The 20350-nt window shown below is 41.7% G+C and overlaps 1 protein-coding gene across 2 annotated transcripts in view; it reads left to right on the top strand.

Annotated features, from left to right (window-relative positions):
* Window positions 1–20350, top strand: part of COL5A2 (collagen type V alpha 2 chain) — a 139767-nt gene that overhangs the window by 91129 nt on the left and 28288 nt on the right. For both annotated transcript variants that reach the window (XM_068137894.1, XM_068137895.1), the window contains 19 exons: window positions 150–203; window positions 1751–1804; window positions 3594–3647; window positions 4387–4440; window positions 5501–5545; window positions 6865–6918; window positions 7793–7837; window positions 12217–12270; window positions 14421–14519; window positions 14929–14973; window positions 15075–15173; window positions 15615–15668; window positions 16280–16387; window positions 16863–16916; window positions 17646–17744; window positions 18444–18497; window positions 19077–19175; window positions 19285–19338; window positions 19437–19490. In XM_068137894.1, coding sequence (XP_067993995.1) covers window positions 150–203; window positions 1751–1804; window positions 3594–3647; window positions 4387–4440; window positions 5501–5545; window positions 6865–6918; window positions 7793–7837; window positions 12217–12270; window positions 14421–14519; window positions 14929–14973; window positions 15075–15173; window positions 15615–15668; window positions 16280–16387; window positions 16863–16916; window positions 17646–17744; window positions 18444–18497; window positions 19077–19175; window positions 19285–19338; window positions 19437–19490 — 1233 coding nt within the window. The remainder of the gene's footprint in view (window positions 1–149; window positions 204–1750; window positions 1805–3593; window positions 3648–4386; window positions 4441–5500; window positions 5546–6864; window positions 6919–7792; window positions 7838–12216; window positions 12271–14420; window positions 14520–14928; window positions 14974–15074; window positions 15174–15614; window positions 15669–16279; window positions 16388–16862; window positions 16917–17645; window positions 17745–18443; window positions 18498–19076; window positions 19176–19284; window positions 19339–19436; window positions 19491–20350) is intronic.

Here is a 20350-nt window from a genome sequence, read left to right as displayed (position 1 = left end):
GAGCACTACAAAATTAAGCAGATGTTCTTAGCCATAAAATCTTCCTTTTTCTGCATCTGTTTTTATAAAAAACAGACTTTAAAATTGGAGCAAACAGATATTTTGGTGATGGCTAAATTGTCTTCTCAACAAATACATTTATTTCTTAGGGTCCAGTTGGTTCTCGTGGACCAGAGGGACCTCCAGGCAAACCTGGGGAAGATGTAAGTTTGTTGTTCTTTGTATCTTGTTTCATTTTTAATAAAACAAATATTGGCTTCTTCGAGGCAGTGACTAACCAGCAGATGTGCCTGTTGTAACTCCTTACATCTATTTACTTTGTAATCACACTCCTCGTTAAGGGCAGTGTCTTAACTGTAACTCTTAGCCACCCTTTTCAAAACCCTCTTTTTCTTTAAGTGTTATCATCATGCCCAAGGTTTAAGCACTGGTTCTCTGTTATCTCTTGCCTCAGCCAGAGATGCCTTGCTTGAAATCAAACAGAATAATAGGAGGGGGCATTTGGAGGTGTTTCCTCGCTTTGGGACCGCGTGATGAGTTAGAAGAACTGAGTGATAACATTCACCTGAGTCTGGACAATGACATTTTAGCACTTAAATTTTGTAACCTTTTAACAATATATGCTATCCATCACTATTTTTATCCATGTCTGGACACATCTGTGTGAGATGTATGTGTTGCACATCTGACAGAAGTATATATATATATATGTACACTGCACAACAGTAGCCTAAATTGTATCTTCTTTTCTTGCAAAGCACATTAAAGGCATCTGAATTGTAATTCCTGCCTTGGAAAGGAGTTGAAAGCTGAAGATTCTGGATATTTTTGTATACCAAAAGTCACAGGAATCTTTGGAAACAGTTAATACTCAGTGCAGAAAAGTTGAGCCTTGATACTGCTCTGAGAAACTCCTCCATTTCCAGGGTATTTATGGGTGTCTTTAATTGCATTTTGGAGGCACTCTACCTTCTCTCTATCCAGAAACTCCTTCTCTGAAGCCTTGCATAATCCTGCAGCCCAGAGTGCTGGATGCATTTGAGCTGACTGATGCATGTGAAAGAACATTTGGTTGGGGTGCGGAAGGATTGTGAATCATCTTCAAAATATGCTTATTAGGTTCAACTCTATTTTCTGTTGTATCTCAGAGAAAATACTCACTGATCTAGAATAAAATTTTAAACCACTAACAAGCTACCAAGGAGGCAAGTTTAGATGGCTGATCCCATGGAAAATTCATGTAATTTGACCCTCTGCATGAAGATGACAAGAAGTTGCCTCATTAATTCACAGTAAAACTGTGTTGCAGCACCATCTTGTGATGCTGGGATGCATTTTGGACTCAGTCTCTTCAGTCTCTGCAGTTCTTTGTTAAACACCCCCCCCCGCCCTTTCTTTTTTTGGCCTGGCCTTAAAAACCTCCAGGGATGAGGCTTCCACCACCTCCCTGGACAGCCTGTGCCAGTGTTTCACCACCCTCATGGGGAAGAATTTCTTCCTAAAATCCAAACTGAATATCTCCATTTCTAGTTTTGCTCCATTCCCACCAGTCCTATCACTCCCTGACACCCCTAAAGTTAATCTGTGTAATCCACATTGGTAATCACGTGTGCAGTTGATTTATGTCACTGAAATTGTTACAGGAAAGAGACAATATTGATGGGAATGTCCTCATTTGTTTCAGTGGTGAGAGAAGTTAATTTTCACCTTTGCTATTTTCATGTGTGTGTGTGTTTTTTTCTTTCCTTAGGGTGAGCCTGGTAGACCAGGACAATCCGGTGAGCCTGGATTTCCAGGATCCCCAGTAAGAGCATGATCATTTACATTTCAGCAAAATGCCTTAGTTTTGAGCCAGACAGATGTTCCTTTACCTCTTCCAAAAGGGGTAAAAAGAAAAAAAGCTCCGCACTGGATTGGACAGAGTTGGAAAGTTTAAATGGAAATGCTATTCATAGCTACATACAACTGTACAAATGCATGTAAAATGCACGAAATGCACAGTCCACCTTGGCCAGGCTTCTCCAAGAACCTCCTTAGGCAAAAGCTTTACACAAACCTCCCTCTAAATCAGGCCAATAAACCCAGGCCTCTAATGCCAGCTCCCCCTCCACCATGCCTCTCTACCCCCATACCAAACCCGTGTGACACAGCTAAGATTTGGCTTGGCAGCTCCAGGCCCCAACTTGCAGCATTGCCAAAGCCCAACCAGGCCTCACTCCCCCACACAGAGATAACAGCCTGCACCTCCTCCTGGGAGCAAAGATGGAGGGAAAAAGGGAAGAAACTGACTCTGCAGCCAGTTTTGTAGGGAATGAAATAACAAAATCTACACTTTCCAGTCCCCCTGCTGAACTTACCTAGCCTCTGGAGGTCTGTAACTTTATGTTTTTTGAAGGCATCCATGTCAAACCATGGCACACAATAATTATACCTATGTCATCGCTATCTCTTTTAATCATTAGTGCAAAGCTCTGCTATTCCATTTTTAAACTGCCTGTGGTAGTTTAACAATCCAGATCAACCCCATTTCATAACTTCATGTTTCAGCTGGAAGGGAGCTGCAGTGTGCCTGAAAAGATGATAGATAAATCCCAGAACTGAAGCCCTCTGATAAAATAATCTCTTAAGCTGCCTCCTTTTCTTTTTAAGTGTCTAGTTCCTGCTTGGCAATTTTGTTAGGAACTGGAGGTAGGATCTCTTGGACAGAGAAATTATTATTTGTTTTTTAACAAGCCAGTGTGGTTTCCTAAGTTTTCCTCCTAAGTTTTATGGACCTAAGACAAGGTTTTGTCAGCAGCTTGAGACAAACGTCATCTGTGGAATACTGTTTTGTTCAGATCAGGCTGTTTTGCTTAATAAAATAATCTTTTAGAAGACTTTCTAATGAAGGAAGGAAATACTGCAGCTGCACACACACACACATCTCATTAAGAAAGGGACTTTTTACAAAGGCATGGAGTGATAGGATCACAACCCAATACACTGTATTGGGTTGGAAGGGACCTTTTGAAGGTCATCATGTCCAATCCCCCCTCAGTGAACAGGGGGACATCTCTAACTAGATCAGTATGAGTTGGAAGGGACCTCTAGGGTCATCTAGTCCAACCCCTGCAGCAACTGGGGGCATCCTCAACTGGATCAGGTTGCCCAGAGCCCTGTTGACCCTCACCTTGAATATCTCCAGGGGTGGGGCCCCAACCACCACCCTGGGCAACTTGTTTCAGTGTTCCACCATCCTCATGGTGCAGAACCTTTTTCTAACATCCAATCAATATCTACTCTTGTCTAGTTTGAAGCTGTTGCCCTTGGTCCCACCACTGCAGGCATTTGTAAACAGTCTCTCTCCATCCTCCTTGTAGGCCTTCTTCAGGTACTGCTGTACCCTCTTGCCTGTTAGCACCAGAATCATAGAATCCTAAAATCATTAAGGATGGGAAAGAAATCTGAGATCATGAAGTCCAACCATCAGCCCAGCACCACCATGCCCACTAAACCGTGTCCCAAAATGCCATGTCTACACTTTGTTTGAGTGCCTCTGGTCAGAAATAAAGATTTTCTTTGTTTGGTTTTTGCTTTTTTTCCCTCCTACTTAGGGGCCTCGAGGCTTTCCTGGTGCTCCTGGTCTCCCAGGTCTCAAGGGTCACAGGGTAAGAAACAAGGTTTTCTCCCTCTCCTTGTACATGACATTTCTGGGCAGTTTCAGTGTAAAGACGCTTAACTTCTTTTTCTGTATTAGTGGTGAATTTGACCACACTTCTAGTCCTGCCCACTGCAGCAGAACCACTGCCATTTAAAAGAAGGAGTGTCTTGCAGAAAGTCAATGCTATTCCCCTTTAAGCTGACCTTTGTCATATTCTTTAGTGCTGTCTTCACTCTATTTTCAAATGATCTGGGAATCTGGAAGGGGCTTGCCTGAGCCCTGCCAAGCTTCAGGAGGCACAAACCTGCCAGTTCTCTCACTTTGTTGGCAAGCCTTGCATCAGGGTGGGGATCTTGAGAGGTGGATATGTTTGCAACATGGAGTCATTGCAAATTACCAAGTTTTCTGGCCAGAATTTTGCTTTGGGGAGGAATAAAAAGGTTTCCTATGGCTCAGAGCCTCCTTCTTGTTGTTTAAGGATTATTTTTTTTTCTTTTAAAGTGTCTTGTTTTAAAAAGGAAACCAAATCCAAGGAACTGTACTTTCTACAAATGGTTTCCATTTAGGAAATGTTTAAAAACTTTATTCCATCTGTATTGGGTTTTTTTTTCTTCTTTACTTTTTTTTTTCCTTTCTTGCTCTTGCCACCTTGGACTATTCTTCACAGTTTACTATTGAGTTATTTTAACAATAATAGTAGGAATGTTCTCATATGTAAATAAAATTTCTCCATTGTTTCCTTACAGGGATTGAAGGGACTTGATGGTCCAAAAGGTGAAATTGGAGCAGCTGGAGCAAAGGTATTTTCATGACCCAAAGAACTAAAGGCTTAAGCATGTTTTCTTTAACGCCAAACTAATGAACAAGAGTAGAACTTCAGAATGCCGCTTTGTGCCCTCTCTTGTCAGTGCTGCTAGTAGGGAAGTGGAGAAGCTGTGTGGAGTTATCCATTTTTACCATGTTTATGATCCGTAAGAATTGCTATGGAGGGACATGTGTGGGCTTTCTAAAGGAAGAGAGTTCAATAGTGCCAGTCATAACTTCAGCTGGAGTTCAGCTGCAAGCCTGTAAGGGATCACCATGTGCAGTGCCTGTGGTCTGTCTGTGACACTTAGGTAATACCAAGGATAGCATAGTCTGTTAATAAAGAGCCCATGCACATCTTGCAGTTTTCTACTTGGCTAGCTTGTAGTTCTTGTTGGCTTTTATACGACCAAGCTGAGAGAAGAAAAAAGTTTCTAGTTTTTTAAAACAAAATAAAACAAAGTAGTGATCCATAACTAAAAGCTGACTCTCCTCTTTTGGACTACCCTCTCCAACAGGCAGATATTGGAGAGTTGAGAGAATGTATTTCATCAAACTGACTGATTTTCACCTAACAAATTTATTCTCTTAGAATTTTGTACTGCAGTACCCTTGCAATTTCACCTGAAAGCAGTGCTAACATGTGAGAGCCAGCTGGAGGCAATTCTTTCAAGGTGGATTGAAAGTTATTCCAAAAGACCATAAAACACCTTTTTTTTTTTTTTTTTTTTTCCCCCCCTTTTCCATATAGATCAATGCTGATGCTAAAACATTTTTGAGAATGATAGAATTGTCAGGGTTGCAAGGAAGCTTAAGGATCTTCTAGTTCAACCCCCCTGCCATGGGCAGGGACACCTCACACTAGATGAGGTTGCTCAGAGGCCCATCCAGCCTGGCCTTCAGAACCTCCAGGGATGGGGCTTCTGCCACCTCCCTGGGCAATCTGTTCTGTGTCTCACCACCCTCATGGTGAAAAACTTCTTCGTGACATCCAATGTAACTTCTTTTTCCTCTAGCTCTTTTCCTCTAATTGTGTCATTTAATTTCCATTTTTAGGGAGAAGCCGGACCAACAGGTGCCATGGGTGCAACAGGTCCTCTTGTGAGTGTCATGTGCATTGGGTGTTTCAGAAGTGGCTTTGAGATTGTAAAAAATGTGGCCAGTGTGAATGTCAAGGTTTTGACGTCTGTACTTGATGTCATGAAGCTGTTCTTTCTCTTAATTAAGGCTTTATTTTCTATTACAGTTAACAGTAGCTTTGGTCAACTGTAAGCTGTTATTCTTTGCAGTCCACAGCCATGGATGATATCAATAGGTATCAATAGGCAGGTTTGGTGATTGTTTACCTTCTTGAGTAAGTGGCAGATGATGAAATCTAGGTTTTATTACATGATGATGCTTCATACAATTTGATTTCAATATGTTTGAACTGGGTTAGGTTGCTCTGAGGTAGAAACGGAATGATATAGGTCAGAAGTGCCCTCTCGAGGTAAGAAAAGCACAGACAGAGGATTTTGAAGGCTATGGTGAGGATAAGCATGCATGACATGGAAATGAATCCAATAAATTTTTCTCAGAGTAGTTTTCATTCAGATGTGGTTTTGGAGAAATTATAAGCAGCCTGATATGCCAAAAATCAATTCTTAGCAGTGCTTCTGGAAGTCAAGCACCTGTCTAATATCAGATAATGAAATCTCTCTGCAAAGCACTGTCTTGTGTCATGCAGAGTGTAATATCCCTGAAGTGGAACCTAGTTTGTGAATGAGCTGTGGTAAATGAGATTGCATTATTGATCTTGGTGAGTATTTTACAGTATTTATTCTAATGTGTTTAAAGCTAGAAATACTGTTGGAACAGGAAAAGAGGAATTACAGCCTATTAAATTTCCTCTGGGCAAGCCTGCAAGGCAGTGAGGATTTGTGTTAGCAGCTACTCCTTTCCTGCTGTAGGACAAGATAAGCTACACCTGCAGGAGGTATAAAGATAAGTCCCATGACTGTTGTTCACATCATCTGTCCTTATCATTCATGTAGTCTCAGAGAACCTAATCACATCCTTGTTAAAAGCAAATAAAGAAGACTAGGCAGAAAATTGCTGAAGAGTAATACAGTGGAAAACTTATCGGAGGCAAGGGGAAAGTCAAGAAAGAAAAACCCCAAACCAACAAGCAATGAAACACCCCCCCAAAAAAACCCAACCAACCCAAAAAAACCAAAGACCAAACCAAACAAGAAAATTAAAAAAAGAAGGAAGAAGCAAAGACAAAGAAGAAAAAGAAGCAAAAAAAAAGGGTGGTGTGCATTCTCTGCATTTTTTTTGGGAGGGGGGGTGGAGGTGGATAAAAGTCAAGTGAACTCTAACCTTTTTTTGTTTTACCACGTTGAGCTCCTCAATAATGTACCTTTTGTTCTCTCTTCAAGGGACCTAGAGGAATGCCAGGAGAAAGAGGTCGAATTGGGCCACATGGTGCCCCTGTAAGTGGCGCCTTCATTCTCCTTGTAATTCTTCCCTTGTCTTACTTAAATTTAAACCCCTGAGCCTGAAAGTGTTGTGTTTTGTTTGGTTTTTTTTTCATTTCACTGCCATTCAGTTCCATGGGGAGCTCTGCTGTAGCTTAAGTTAGGGCCTGAGCAGTGTTTTGTGGGGTGATACCTTTATTGTAAGCTTCAAAATTCAAAACTAGTTTTAAATGAAGAATTGTTAGCTGTGTGCTCATTTCTCATGCCGGAGCTGCACATATGGCCAAATCCCCTCACTCTGATGCAAATATTTCTTCTTCTTTTTTTTTTGTCCTGTGAAATTTCTCTTGACAGGCTGTTTTCACCAAGAACTAAGAAATAATGTGTATTGGTTCTGTCTGGAAAATAAGTTTGAAATGAAAACTTAGACTTAATTTAATTTAATAATTTAATTCCAGATGATAGTAATTCTTAGTAAGTAGCTTGCTTTTCAGCAAAGAAAGAAGAATTAGCTTTGACATGAGGTCGCATTTGAGAAGAAACTGATTTCTGGTGCTTTATGTCCAGTGTCAAGTGTTGTTTTTTCTGGCATTTATCCCCATGACTTTTATGTGCTCCATTTATGTTGTGTGTTCCATACAGTTACACTGAAAATGTGATAGTGGCCTCTGTGAAAACAGAGAAAATCCATTTACTTGAAAGGGAGCATAATTTCTTCCAGAATTTTCCCGTGCCAATATTTGGAGTGCTCTGCAATCCAGCATTTCTTTGGTCACTTTAGTTTGTGTGGCTGGTATCACAAATGCCAACAATAAATAATAATAATAAATACATAAACAAAAGTTTAGAGTTCTTACAAATATTTTGTATGGTCTGTTTTTATATCTAGGGTGGACGTGGTCAGCATGGTATGCCTGGGAAGCCAGGACCAATGGTAAGTTTCTTTCTTAATCATCTATTATTTTCACCTTATATTTGCCACTTACCTTTTGACACTACCAAAAGAAGCACAGAAAACTGTTGGCAGTTGTTTGCGACAGTTAAGTGCACCTAGAATTGTACTCTTGTAAGTAATATAAATCTTGAGAAACGTTTACATACATCATCTTAAGGACCAGATTGTTTTATTATGAAGTTCATTAAGGAGCAATTAACTAGAATAGAAGCCCAGAAAATGAATGGAAGTGTCGAAAAGCTGCAAACCTCAATTATTTAGCATATAATGAAAGAAGAGTGACTTGTTAGAAGAAACTTCAAAACAAAAGATTTTTGGGTATTGAAAACAAATTGTAAAGTTTAGGCAAAGCTGGTTCCTAAGATGTGAAATTCTACATGGATCCTGAAATTTTTATTTGCTGTACTATATGGATATGAACTACAGCACAGGAACTTCCACCTCAACATGAGGAAGAATCTTCTTCACTCTAAGGGTCACAGAGCACTAGAACAGGCTTTCCAGAGAGGTTGTAGAGTTTCCTTCTCTGGAGACTTTCAAGACCTGCCAGGATGCATATGTGTGCAACCTGTGCTGGATTCTATGGTCCTTCTCTGGCAAGGGGGGTTGGACTTGAAGATCTTCAGAGGTCCCTTCCAACCCCTATGAGTTCAGCGAGACTGGACCTGATAATGCTAATGCGCGCAGCTTGGGCAATAAACAGGATGAGTTAAGTGCCACTGTGCTGCTGGGATGCCACGACATAGTGGCTGTTACTGAAACTTGGTGGGATGAATCCCATGACTGGGATGTAGGCATAGATGGGTATAAACTCTTTAGGAAGGATAGGCAGGGAAGGAGAGGAGGAGGTGTTGCCCTCTATGTCAATAGCCAGTTGGAATCAGTGGAGCTCCAACTGGGGAGGGATGATAAGCTAGTTGAGAGTGTATGGGTCAGAATTAAAGGCAGGACAGGGGAAGAAGATATTACTGTGGGGGTCTCCTACAGGCCACCTGACCAGCAGATCCAAGCAGATGAGGCCCTCCATAGGCAAATAGAAGCAGCTTCCAGGTCACAAGCCCTGGTCCTCATGGGTGATTTCAACCACCCGGACATCTGCTGGAGGGACAACACAGCAAGGCACCAGCAATCCAGGATGTTCCTGGACTGCATAGAAGACAACTTCCTCCTCCAAATGGTGGAGGAACCAACAAGAAATGGTGCTATGCTGGACCTTGTTCTCACCAACAGGGAAGGGCTGGTAAGCAATGTGAGGCTCATAGACGGCCTTGGCTGCAGTGACCATGAAGCAGTTGAATTTAACATCCTCAGGGCAATCAGGAGGAAGTATTCCAAGCTCATGACCCTAGACTTTAGGCATGCAGATTTTGATCGCTTCAGGGATCTGCTAGCCAAAGTGTCATGGGACAAAGCCCTGGAGGGAAGAGGGACCCAGGACAGCTGGTCAGTATTCAAGGACCACCTCCTCTGTGTCCAGGAGCTCTGTGTACCAACAAAGAGAAAAGCAGGTAAGAATGCTAGGAGGCCTGCCTGGATGGGCAAGGAGCTACTGGACACACTATTACTTAAAAGGAAACTCTACAGGAAGTGGAGGGAAGGACAGGTAGAACAGGGGGAATACAAGGAAGCTGCCCGAGCAGCAAGAGTCCTGGTCAGGAAAGCCAAAGCAGAGTTTGAGTTGAATCTAGCCAGGGAGATTAAAGGGAATACTAAGAACTTTTACAGGTATATTAATGGGAAGAAGAAGACTAGGGAAGGTGTGGGCCCCCTCAGAAAAGAAAATGGTGACATGGTCACCTGTGATGAGGAAAAGGCTGAGGTACTTAATAACTTCTTTACCTCAGTCTTCACTGCAAGGGCCTCTAGCCACACTCCTGATGTTATGGAAGTCAAAGCCAGGGACAGGGAGGAAGAACTGCCCATTGTAAGTGCAGATCAGGTTCGTGATCATCTGAAGAACCTGAAAGTGTTCAAGTCCATGGGACCCGACGGGATACACCCACGGGTGCTGAGAGAACTGGCAGATGAGGTTGCTAAACCCCTCTCTATTATATTTCAAAAGTCCTGGCAGTCTGGTGAAGTCCCCACAGACTGGAAAAGGGGAAACATTGCCCCCATCTTCAAAAAGGGCAAGAAGGAGGAACCAGGGAACTACAGGCCAGTCAGTCTCACCTCTGTGCCTGGAAAGATCATGGAACAGATCCTCCTGGAGTCACTACTCACTCAAAAAAATAGTGAAGAGGTGATTGGGAACAGTCAGCATGGCTTTGCCAAGGGCAAATCCTGCCTGACCAACCTGGTGGCCTTCTATGAGCAGGTGACAAAATTAATAGATGAGGGGCGAGCAACTGATGTCGTTTACCTGGACCTGAGCAAAGCCTTCGACACTGTCCCGCACCACATCCTGGTCTCCAAACTGGTGACACATGGGTTTGATTGGTGGACCACTAGATGGATAAGGAACTGGCTTGATGGCCGCACCCAAAGAGTGGCTGTCAATGGCTCCATGTCCCAGTGGAGGCCAGTGACAAGTGGAGTCCCTCAGGGATCAGTCCTGGGACCTATCTTATTCAACATCTTTGTGGGGGACATGGACAGTGGCATTGAGTGCACCCTCAGCAAGTTTGCTGATGACACCAAGCTGTGTGGTGCAGCAGACAGGCTGGAGGGAAGGGAGGCCATCCAGAGGGACCTTGACAGGCTGGAGAGGTGGGCACAGGCCAACCTCATGAAGTTCAATAAGAGCAAGTGCAGGGTCCTGCATCTGGGTCGAGGCAATCCCAGGCACAAATACAGGCTGGGCAGTGACTGGCTGGAGGATAGCCCTGAGGAGAGAGACTTGGGGGTGCTGGTGGACAAAAAGCTCAACATGAGCTCTCAGTGTGCACTTGCAGCCCGCAAAGCCAATCAGATCCTGGGCTGCATCAGGAGAAGTGTGGCTAGCAGGTCGAGGGAGGTGATCCTCCCCCTCTACTCAGCCCTGGTGAGACCCCACCTGGAGTACTGTGTCCAGTTCTGGAGCCCCTATTACAAGAGGGATGTGGAGGTGCTGGAACGTGTCCAGAGAAGGGCCACGAGGATGATCAGAGGGCTGGAGCACCTCTCCTATGAGGACAGACTGAAGGAGCTGGGGCTGTGCAGTCTGCAGAAGAGAAGGCTCCGAGGTGACCTAATTGTCGCCTTCCAGTATCTGAAGGGGGCCTACAGGAAGGCAGGGGAAGGACTTCTCAGGATCTCAGGTAGTGATAGGACTAGGGGGAATGGAATGAAGCTGGAGGTGGGGAGATTCAGGCTAGATGTGAGGAGGAGGTTCTTCACCATGAGAGTGGTGAAACCCTGGAATGGGTTGTCCAGGGAGGTGGTCGAGGCCCCGTCCCTGGGGGTGTTTAAGAGCAGGCTGGATGAGGCTCTGTCCAGCCTGATCTAGTGTGGGGTGTCCCTGCCCATGGCAGGGGGGTTGGAACTAGATGATCCTTGTGGTCCCTTCCAACCCTGAATGAAACTATGAAACTATGAAACTATAATAGGTCAGCTAACATCTTTGGTAACATCCATATAGTGTCACAAGGGAGACACTGGTACTCCATGCATGTGTTTCTCATTGGTGGAAGTGTGAATGAAATGCATTGTTGTTGGGGTCAGTAATTCTGAAATTCTTCCTGCAGCAAGAGAGAAATTTGGCAGACACTTAATTGCGATCCAATGAACTGGGGCACAGGTTTTCAAACATATACTGAGCGAGCTGTTGGATTAGTTCTGCAGAAATGACTGCAATGTCACGGCAGAAATGTCTGTAATTCATGCTCAGTGGGACAGACTGTTCTTATTAGGCTTGTCATCAGACTTTAGTGTGTAGAAGATTTCTGCACAATATGCATCATGTGTTACTAAGAGGGAAACTCAGGGAAATATAAGGAGGAATCATCCATGAACAGTGTTGTAGTGAATATCCATAACCACTGTGTGCCGCCATTCAGAGAGTTTATCATCCTGTAGAAAGATCTTCTGTTGAAAGTCTTCTTCATTCCAAGAGGCATTATGAAAGGGGAAACAAACTTATTCTAGGCAGAATTAGATAATGGTTGGACTCAATGATCTTAAAGGTCTTTTCCAACCAAAATGAGTCTATGAAAATAAACACTGTACCACAATTCCATAACATGTATCCCTTAGAAAAACGAGTGCATCACTTATAAACCCAAGATTTATTACTATGTTGCTTTTGTTGTTAAGAAACATTTCATGATTTGAATAAGTCATTTAATCCCAGAACAGTATTTATCCAGTGATTAGATGCTCCACTGTGTGATCTAAACTGCAGAATTACAGCTTTGTGTCTGTGTCTTTGTTTTTCATAGGGCCCACTTGGCATAACTGGTTCTCCAGGTTTCCCAGGTGCTCCTGGTGTGAAGGTAAAATTAAAAGAAGATAAAAATATTATTTAAATACGTCTAACAACACAGAATTAAAAAAAATATGTGAGTTCTAACTGTTAGATCTGGATCCTGGAGAGCTGCTGTGAAATCAGTCTTAGTCAAGACCTTGAGACAGATGATAGCAACCAGAAGCCAAATGAAGCAATTGCAATTCAGTACAGTCAGGATGCTTTCTACATCCTGACTACATTATACATCCTGAATACATCCTGAATACATTATTGCTCTCTGCAACTACCTGAAGGGGGGTTGTAAACAGGCAGAGGTTGGTCTCTTCTCCCAGGCAGCCAGCACCAGAACAAGAGGACACAGTCTCAGGCTGTGCCAGGGGAAGTTCAGGCTGGAGGTCAGGAGGAAGTTTTACACAGAGAGAGTGATTGCCCATTGGAATGGGCTGCCCGGAGAGTTGGTGGAATCGCCATCACTGGAGGTGTTCAGGAGGAGACTTGACAGGGTGCTTGGTTACACAGGTTAGTTGATTAGGTGGTATTGGATGATAGGTTGGACGCGATGATCTTGAAGGTCTCTTCCAACCTGGTCTATTCTATTCTATTCTATTCTATTCTATTCTATTCTATTCTATTCTATTCTATTCTATTCTATTCTATTCTATTCTATTCTATTCTTTCTTTGCTTTCATTCTTGCTCAAGCTGAGGGGTGGTGATGATTGCCATTCTGTGCCTCAGGAATTTTGTGCATTATATATTCAAAGAATGACAAGATGCATTCTTACAGAGTAAGTTGTGAGGACTAGTCTAAGGCAGTATGGAAGCAGTGCCCTGCAGTAGTGAAACTTACAGTTTTGGCCAAGAACACTTTTTGAGACTGCAAGGAATGATGTTCAAAGAAAATGCTTGAACCCCAGCAGTGCTTTGCCACAGTACATCGCAGCACAGCAAATGATGATTGCTGCCTTTTGTGGCTCTGTGTGATTGGGCTGAAATGGAAAGCAGCTCTGTCCTCATGGGACTCTCATCTCTGTTTTTTTTAAGAAAATAGTTATATTTTTTTGTCTGTTTATTTATTTGTTTGGGACATTTGTTTGGTTTGTTTTGGTTGGTTGTTTTTTTTAACTAGCCTTGAGAATATGCCTGCAAAAATAAAGAAGGCAACTCATACAGAGAAAAAAATGGCAACTCATGCAGCATTCTTATACTTATCCTCCATCCAGCTGCTCCTCTTTGTTGCTTTATGTCCCTAAAATGTGATTGGAAGAAATTACACAAGAAGAAACTTCAGTTAGTCAAGCAGCCAAGTTCAGCAGATGTTTTGTGTTGTTGTGAAGTTGGCAACATTCATAAACCAGCTTTCCTTTTTCCTTTGAGATAATAAGAGCATTAACGTAATGTATACAATTAAATGATAGAGCTTTTAGTGCACGTTATAAAATGTTTTTGCTATGATTAATCACTACTTAATACCTAAACAAATGTTTGGAGCAGTTGTCACTTGATGAAGCAATGAAAGCTTTTGAAAAGAAGGAGCTGCCTTCAATTTTGATCATCAGATGATGTAAAATTGGAATAGCTGCTTTGCACTCTTGAAAGCTAAGCGAACTGTACAGTGAAGATGTGGACCTCAGCTATGCAGACATGAGCAGCCAAAAAGGCAAATTTCCCATGTAAAAATAAAATTTAAAGGACATTCTGGGAAGCTTTGTTTTGTTTGGTTTTTTAATTGGAACATCCAGGTCAATCTTAGAGGGATTTTCTACCTAATAGAGAGCTGCAGCAGTGAGTTAGTCTTGTACTGTGCAAAAAAATGCCCAAAGCTAAAAAAAATTTGTCAAATTACAGCCACATCCTGGGATTTTAGAGAGAAATGTCAGTCTAAAGTACTTGATATGATTTGGCCCACTTGATAAAGTGCTGCTCCTCTGTAGAAAGTTTCCTTGCCCTTATATAAATTGAGGAAAACTCCTGTGTGGACTAATGAAGTTTACATTCATGTTAGAAGTAGTAGAAGCAGAATTAAGTAAGCAAAGATTATTTTTAAGGACAGTGAACTATTTCAAAACATGAATCATTTTCCTTTTATAAACTCAGTATTCCTCCTTCGTTACTTTGTAGAGCTGCATTTTTATAGCAAAATGATCTCCAGGTTATTTTCTTATGTGAAATTTTAGGGTGAAGCAGGTCCAACAGGTCCTCGTGGTCCTGAAGGCCCTCAAGGACAAAGAGGTGAAACAGGTCCACAAGGCCCAGCTGGATCACAAGGTCTTCCTGTAAGTACATCAGATTGAGCTCTTCAATGCTCACCTTGTGCATGTTGCCTCTTTAAAGGGAATTTGAATATCCTATTTGATAGATGCTATGTTCTGCTCAAAAATCCCTTTTTTTTTAACCCCAGAAAGGTCTCATTAATTTGTGTTGTGCTTATTTTGTTGAAAATAACCTTGCATTATTTAATGAAAACAACAATAAAACCAATTACTTTAAATTTGGAGCTTAAACATAAGATCTTATAGATTAAAAAGCATTAGCATTTGCACAAGCAGATCATATGTTGCTGTATTTGTTCAATAACCTTTATTTTCTGGTCTCATAAAGTGGATGAAACAACTATTCTCTGCTTTTTGTTAGCAGTACTCTCCTCATTAAAACTGATTTTAATGATTGATCCAATCTCTTTAGGGTGCTGAAGGGACTGATGGTTCCCCAGGTGCTAAGGGCCCTACTGTAAGTAATTGTGTCACTTGGTGATGAAATAGTGAATTTATTTTATTCCTTTTTTAAAAATTCTATTTCCTTACTGTCCTTGCTGTTTTTTCTGTTTGTAGGGATCTCCAGGCACTGGAGGCCCCCATGGTTTGTCAGGTCCACCTGGTTCCCCAGGCCCACAAGGCAGCACTGGCCCACCTGGTATTCGAGGCCAGCCGGTAATGATGCCTTTGTCTGTGTGGAAATGTCTAGCAAATGTGTAATGCTAGGAAACTAAACCAGGGTTTAGCAATGGGGTCCCTTTAAAGAAGATACCAACATGCTAGTGCATATGCTGAGGCTCAGATATTGCGACTCTGCTGTGTGTCTGAAATACTGGGTTTGCTTTCTTCAAGGTCTGAGAAGGAAGAGTGTCTATATACGCTTGGGCAAATATTAGCAGTTACTTCCTGAAGTTGTCTGAGGTTTTTATCTTGATAACATTGCCATAAACCAGCATTCTAAGGGGAAAGACAGACCATGAGAAGCATCCCATTCTACTGCCTACAACTAGTTACTAAATGAGGAAATGTGTTTCTGTTTCCTGGCATAACACAAAATAGTCAAATGCTTTCTGCAGAGCCTTAAACTTATGGTGTTACTGATGTGTTTATTTTCAGGGAGACCCTGGTGTCCCAGGCTTCAAGGGAGAAGCAGGACCCAAAGGTGAACCTGTAAGTAACCATATACTTTGTAAGATGAAAAGGAATCACAAAGGCTCAAATGAGTATTTTGAACACATTCTGGGGCACCTCTGCTATGACAATAGGCTGAGAGGGCTAGGGTTGTTCAGCCTGGAAAATACTCCAGGAGCTGCCTTCAAATACCTGAAAGGAGCCTACAGGAAAGCTGGAGAGAGACTTTTCTTAAGGGGGTCTAGAGACAGGACCAGGGAAAATGGTGTAAAGCTGAGGGAGAGCAGGCTTAGAATGGATTTTAGGAAGAAGTTCTTCAATATGAGGGTGGTGAGACTCTGGAATAGGTTGTTCAGAATGGTTGTGGATGCCTCCTCCCTGGAGGTGCTGAAGGTCAGACTGGAGGGAGGCCTTGGGCAACCAAGTCTAGTTGAGCAGCATCCCTGCTGTTGACCAATACCCTTGTTAGCTTATAAACACTGTAGAAGAGAAAAGCTAGTACTGAAAAGCTACATTTTTATCTGATTGAAAACCTTTTCCTTTCCTCCTTTAGTTGGTAACATGTTTGTGATGTTTAGAAGACTGTGTGTTTAATCTACCTCAGAAGTCATGAGCTTGATGATATTTAAAAACCGTTTTACTTTCACCAGGGCCCACAAGGTCCCCAGGGTCCTATTGGACCTATAGGTGAAGAAGGGAAAAGAGGTCCTCGAGGTGATCCAGGGTCAGTAGGTCCACCAGGTCCTGTTGGAGAGAGGGTAAGCGATCCAAATTATTTATGCCTTGAGAGATGCACTGCTAAACTGAAAAACCTCTTGACCTAACTATGGATTTTCTTACAGCTTTGTGGTGGGTGTAGTCAAGATTTATTTTCCTCTGAGTGGTTAATACTATGCATTATTTTTTCCTCTGGATATTTTCATTGGTGGATTCAGTGCATGGGATAGTATAGGAGGAGAAATGACAGAGACATGATGCAGATTTATTCTGCTCTTGCTTAACTCTGTCATCTTGCTTTTAATGATAAGATGTTCACATAAAAGAAGCTGCTCTGCATGCACAAGTGAATAAAACCTTGACAGTTTTACCACTCCAAGTGGATAAAACAACAATAAAATATCAAAGTTGTAAGGAAATCAATTGACCCATAAATCTAGGGCTTTGTTTGCCATAGGTTATGTAAACATGAAGTTAAGATCAAGCTAATCATCTTGTCTCTATGTCTTTTCCTAGGGTGCTCCTGGGAACCGTGGTTTTCCAGGTTCTGATGGCTTGCCTGGACCGAAGGTAAATGAAATGAAAGGGTCCATCTTTCAGTGGGTCATGTGGTTAGATTTTCATACATACAGAATATTGAAAGAAAATGTTCCATTAAAAACATCTGCTTCTGGGCAAATAAGCAGGTCCTCAAAATAACTGGAAGCAGGATCAAAAAGAATTGATAAATGCCAAAACAGGGTCAGAATGTTTCGCGATCACATTTTTTGTGGGAAAAGTCACTTTCAGTTCCTCTAATGCTCAACTTTGCTTGCGTGTCCTTCCTTTAATGCTCCCTTATGCTGAGATGTGAATAGATAAAAGAGGTAGTGACCTAGTCTACTAGTACATTGCTTCATGTATTGCTCTGAAGAAGGTAATTGGTTGAAAAATTGCCTTTTCTTTGCACGTGGCATAGTTTTTCTAGGCTTGCTCCTTGAACAGATGGGCTTATCTGTCTTTGGCATTCCTAACTGCTATGACACTTCCAGGGAAGTGACTCACACATGTATTTGTCCAGTGTTTCTGTAAATGCCTAACTTCTTGGCAAAAAACACAGGGATTCTAGAATTCTTCTCTAAATTTGCTTAATGGAAGAGACAAATTTTAGGTAATAGTCTGAGGAAAAAAAGTAAGATTAGTGAAAGTATTAATGATTTGTAACTCTGCTTGCAAAACCAGGTCTTTCAATAGAAGATAGCTGTTTTGTTTAATATTCTCTTCTACTTGTTAACTAGTAGCCCATTGGTATCTTCCTAGGGTGCCCAAGGAGAGCGTGGTCCAGCAGGATCTTCTGGGCCTAAAGGAGGTCAGGGAGATCCCGGGCGTCCTGGTGAACCTGGTCTTCCAGGGGCAAGGGTAAGAAACAAGCAGCAGTAGACTAAACCATGGCATTTTCCATTTTCACAAGGCAACAATGAAGTTTGCAGAATTAAGAAGCTGTTGTACAAGAACAGACCTGTTTTGATGGGGCTACTTAAAGGGTAAAGGCCAAAATACATCCTTCTCTCCCCCCCACCCCCTGGCTGATGTTGGAAGCACAGATTCCAGTTGTCTTTGCAAAAGGAGAACTAACCCTTAATGAGGATACCAGCTAATACAGCTGAAGGAAGTGTGATTAAAAAGCACTTAGTTGCCACAGATAACATGAAGGCCAAATTAATTGAAGGGCAACCTTCATTAAATGGGTGCTTGATAATTTGCACAGCTGAGTGGTGTATGTCATCTAGAGGTTTGGGTTTTTTTCAGAGAAAGTGTATAAGGGGAATTTGGAATATCACAAAAGGAGAGAATGGGAGCAGCAAGCCCCAGATTTGATGGCAGAATGTTGGCAGAAACAAAAATGACCCTGTGCAAAGTTCAAGAGATGTATAAAAGCACAAGAAGGGAAAATGGAAAGATCAAAGACAATGAGAGATGAAGCTGTAAAATGAAGACCTTTGACATAGAGTTTATACTGTGATAGTAACCAAGCACATCTTTTGGATTTATTTAAGTTTCTTTCTTCTTCTAGAGTTGTATGCACAACCTTAACACTAATATTATTCCCACTCCCAGGGTTTGACAGGAAATCCAGGTGTACAAGGCCCTGAAGGAAAACTTGGCCCCTTGGTAAGTGACAAAAAAAAATGAATTCTTTCAGTTAATGCCACAGTAATTCGAAGGCTGTGACTCATTGCTTCTATTAATTCAGTTTTTCTTGATTTCTGAAGGTTCATTTTCTCTTGTGGCTGTTTGCTTTGGACTCCTGACTCCAAAATTAGTGCAGATAATGTTCCTTTAGCCTTGATTGTGTAGCAGTGTTTGTTGCTTAGCAGCTGCTGCAATATTTTTAAGCCTTTTTGAACTACATATCTTTTCTAACTGTCTAAGGAAACAATAAAGTGTTTGTACATAATGACTTGATTATAACAATCTCATATTATAATATTATATATAATAATAATTGTATTATTATTATTATTATTATTATTATTATTATTATTATTATTATTATTATTATTATTATTAACCAGCAGTATGGCTAAAGCTGTATCTGCTTTAAAGACATTTTGACTGATCACTCTAACACCACGTCAGATTAATAATATGTTGGTGGTGGGGTTTTTTATATACATTTTCCAAGGGTAAATAGGTTCATAGGATTAAATATGTTTATAATTTGATGTGAAAAATGCTTTATCTCTCTAGGGTGGTCCAGGAGAAGATGGACGTCCAGGTCCAGCAGGTTCAATAGGAATCAGAGGTCAGCCAGGCAGCATGGGCCTTCCTGGGCCAAAGGGTAGCAGTGTGAGTATGGCACCTGGTACCCAAGATCTGTTTGATTTTAAGCATTTGCATATATTTTAGTGGATGAAACCAGTGTCTGAAAATAGTAATTTCTATTTCTGCAAATCAGGGTGATCCTGGAAAACCTGGAGAAGCAGGCAATGCAGGTGTCCCAGGACAGAGAGTGAGTGTGACTGTTATTTGCAGTGATCACAGAAAATGATGCTTTTCTGTCATAAATGTTCACCATACAAGACTTCTTCCTATGTCCTTTTAATTTAGGGAGCCCCAGGTAAAGATGGTGAAGTTGGTCCTTCTGGTCCTGTTGGCCCACCAGTAAGTTAACATTTACCACTCTGCCTGCCTTTCTCTCCATCCATGTGTTATACTCTTTCTGCTTCTGGTTTTGTCTATCATCATGGCATTTGTTCATTCCAAAGAACAACAAAAAAATACCAAGGACTGTTAGAGAATTTTTTGTTGTTAAATAGTGGGAAGCTTTCTATTAAGCTATATGTGTGTGTGTGTATATATATATATATTTATAAGTAGTTTTTAAGAAAGATAGGGACAGACTTTTGTAGCAGGGCCTGTTGTGACAGCACAAGAGGGGTGATAGTTTAAAGTGAAGGGAAGGATTTAGACTACCTGTAATGAAGAAATTGTTTACACTGAGAGTGGTGAAACAGTGGCCCAGACTGCCCAGGGAGGTGGTGGATGCCCCATCCCTGCAGCCATTCCAGGTCAGGTTGTTGGGACTCTGAGCAACCAGCTCTAGTTGAAGATGCCTCTGCTGAATGTGAATGGGTTGGACTAGATGAGCTTTAAAGGTCCCTTCCAACACAAACCAGTCTATGATTCTAATTCATTTTGCTGATCATCACAAAAAATAGGAGCAAAATGTTTTCCTGTCAGCACAGAACTTTCTGTGGGAGGATCTTGAAGAAAAAAGATACTTCCTATTACATCTTCTAGATAGGGTATATCTTAGAATCATAGAATCATTAAGGTTGCAAAAGACTTCTAAGATCATTGAGTCCAGCACCACCATGGCCATTAAACCACATCCCTAAGTGCCATGTCTACAGGTTTTTTGAACACCTCCAGGAATGCTCATGCCACCATCTCCCTAGGCAGCCTGTTTCAATGCCTGACCACTCTTCCAGTACAGGAATTTTTCCTAATATCAAATCTAA

This window comes from Melanerpes formicivorus, unplaced genomic scaffold (assembly GCF_026170545.1).
Source record: "Melanerpes formicivorus ecotype bairdi unplaced genomic scaffold, bMelFor1.0.p_v2 SCAF_5, whole genome shotgun sequence".
In the NCBI taxonomy this organism is placed as follows: Eukaryota; Metazoa; Chordata; class Aves; order Piciformes; family Picidae; genus Melanerpes; species Melanerpes formicivorus.
Note: the sequence above shows the minus strand (reverse complement) of the source record. Positions and strands in the feature narration are given on the sequence as shown.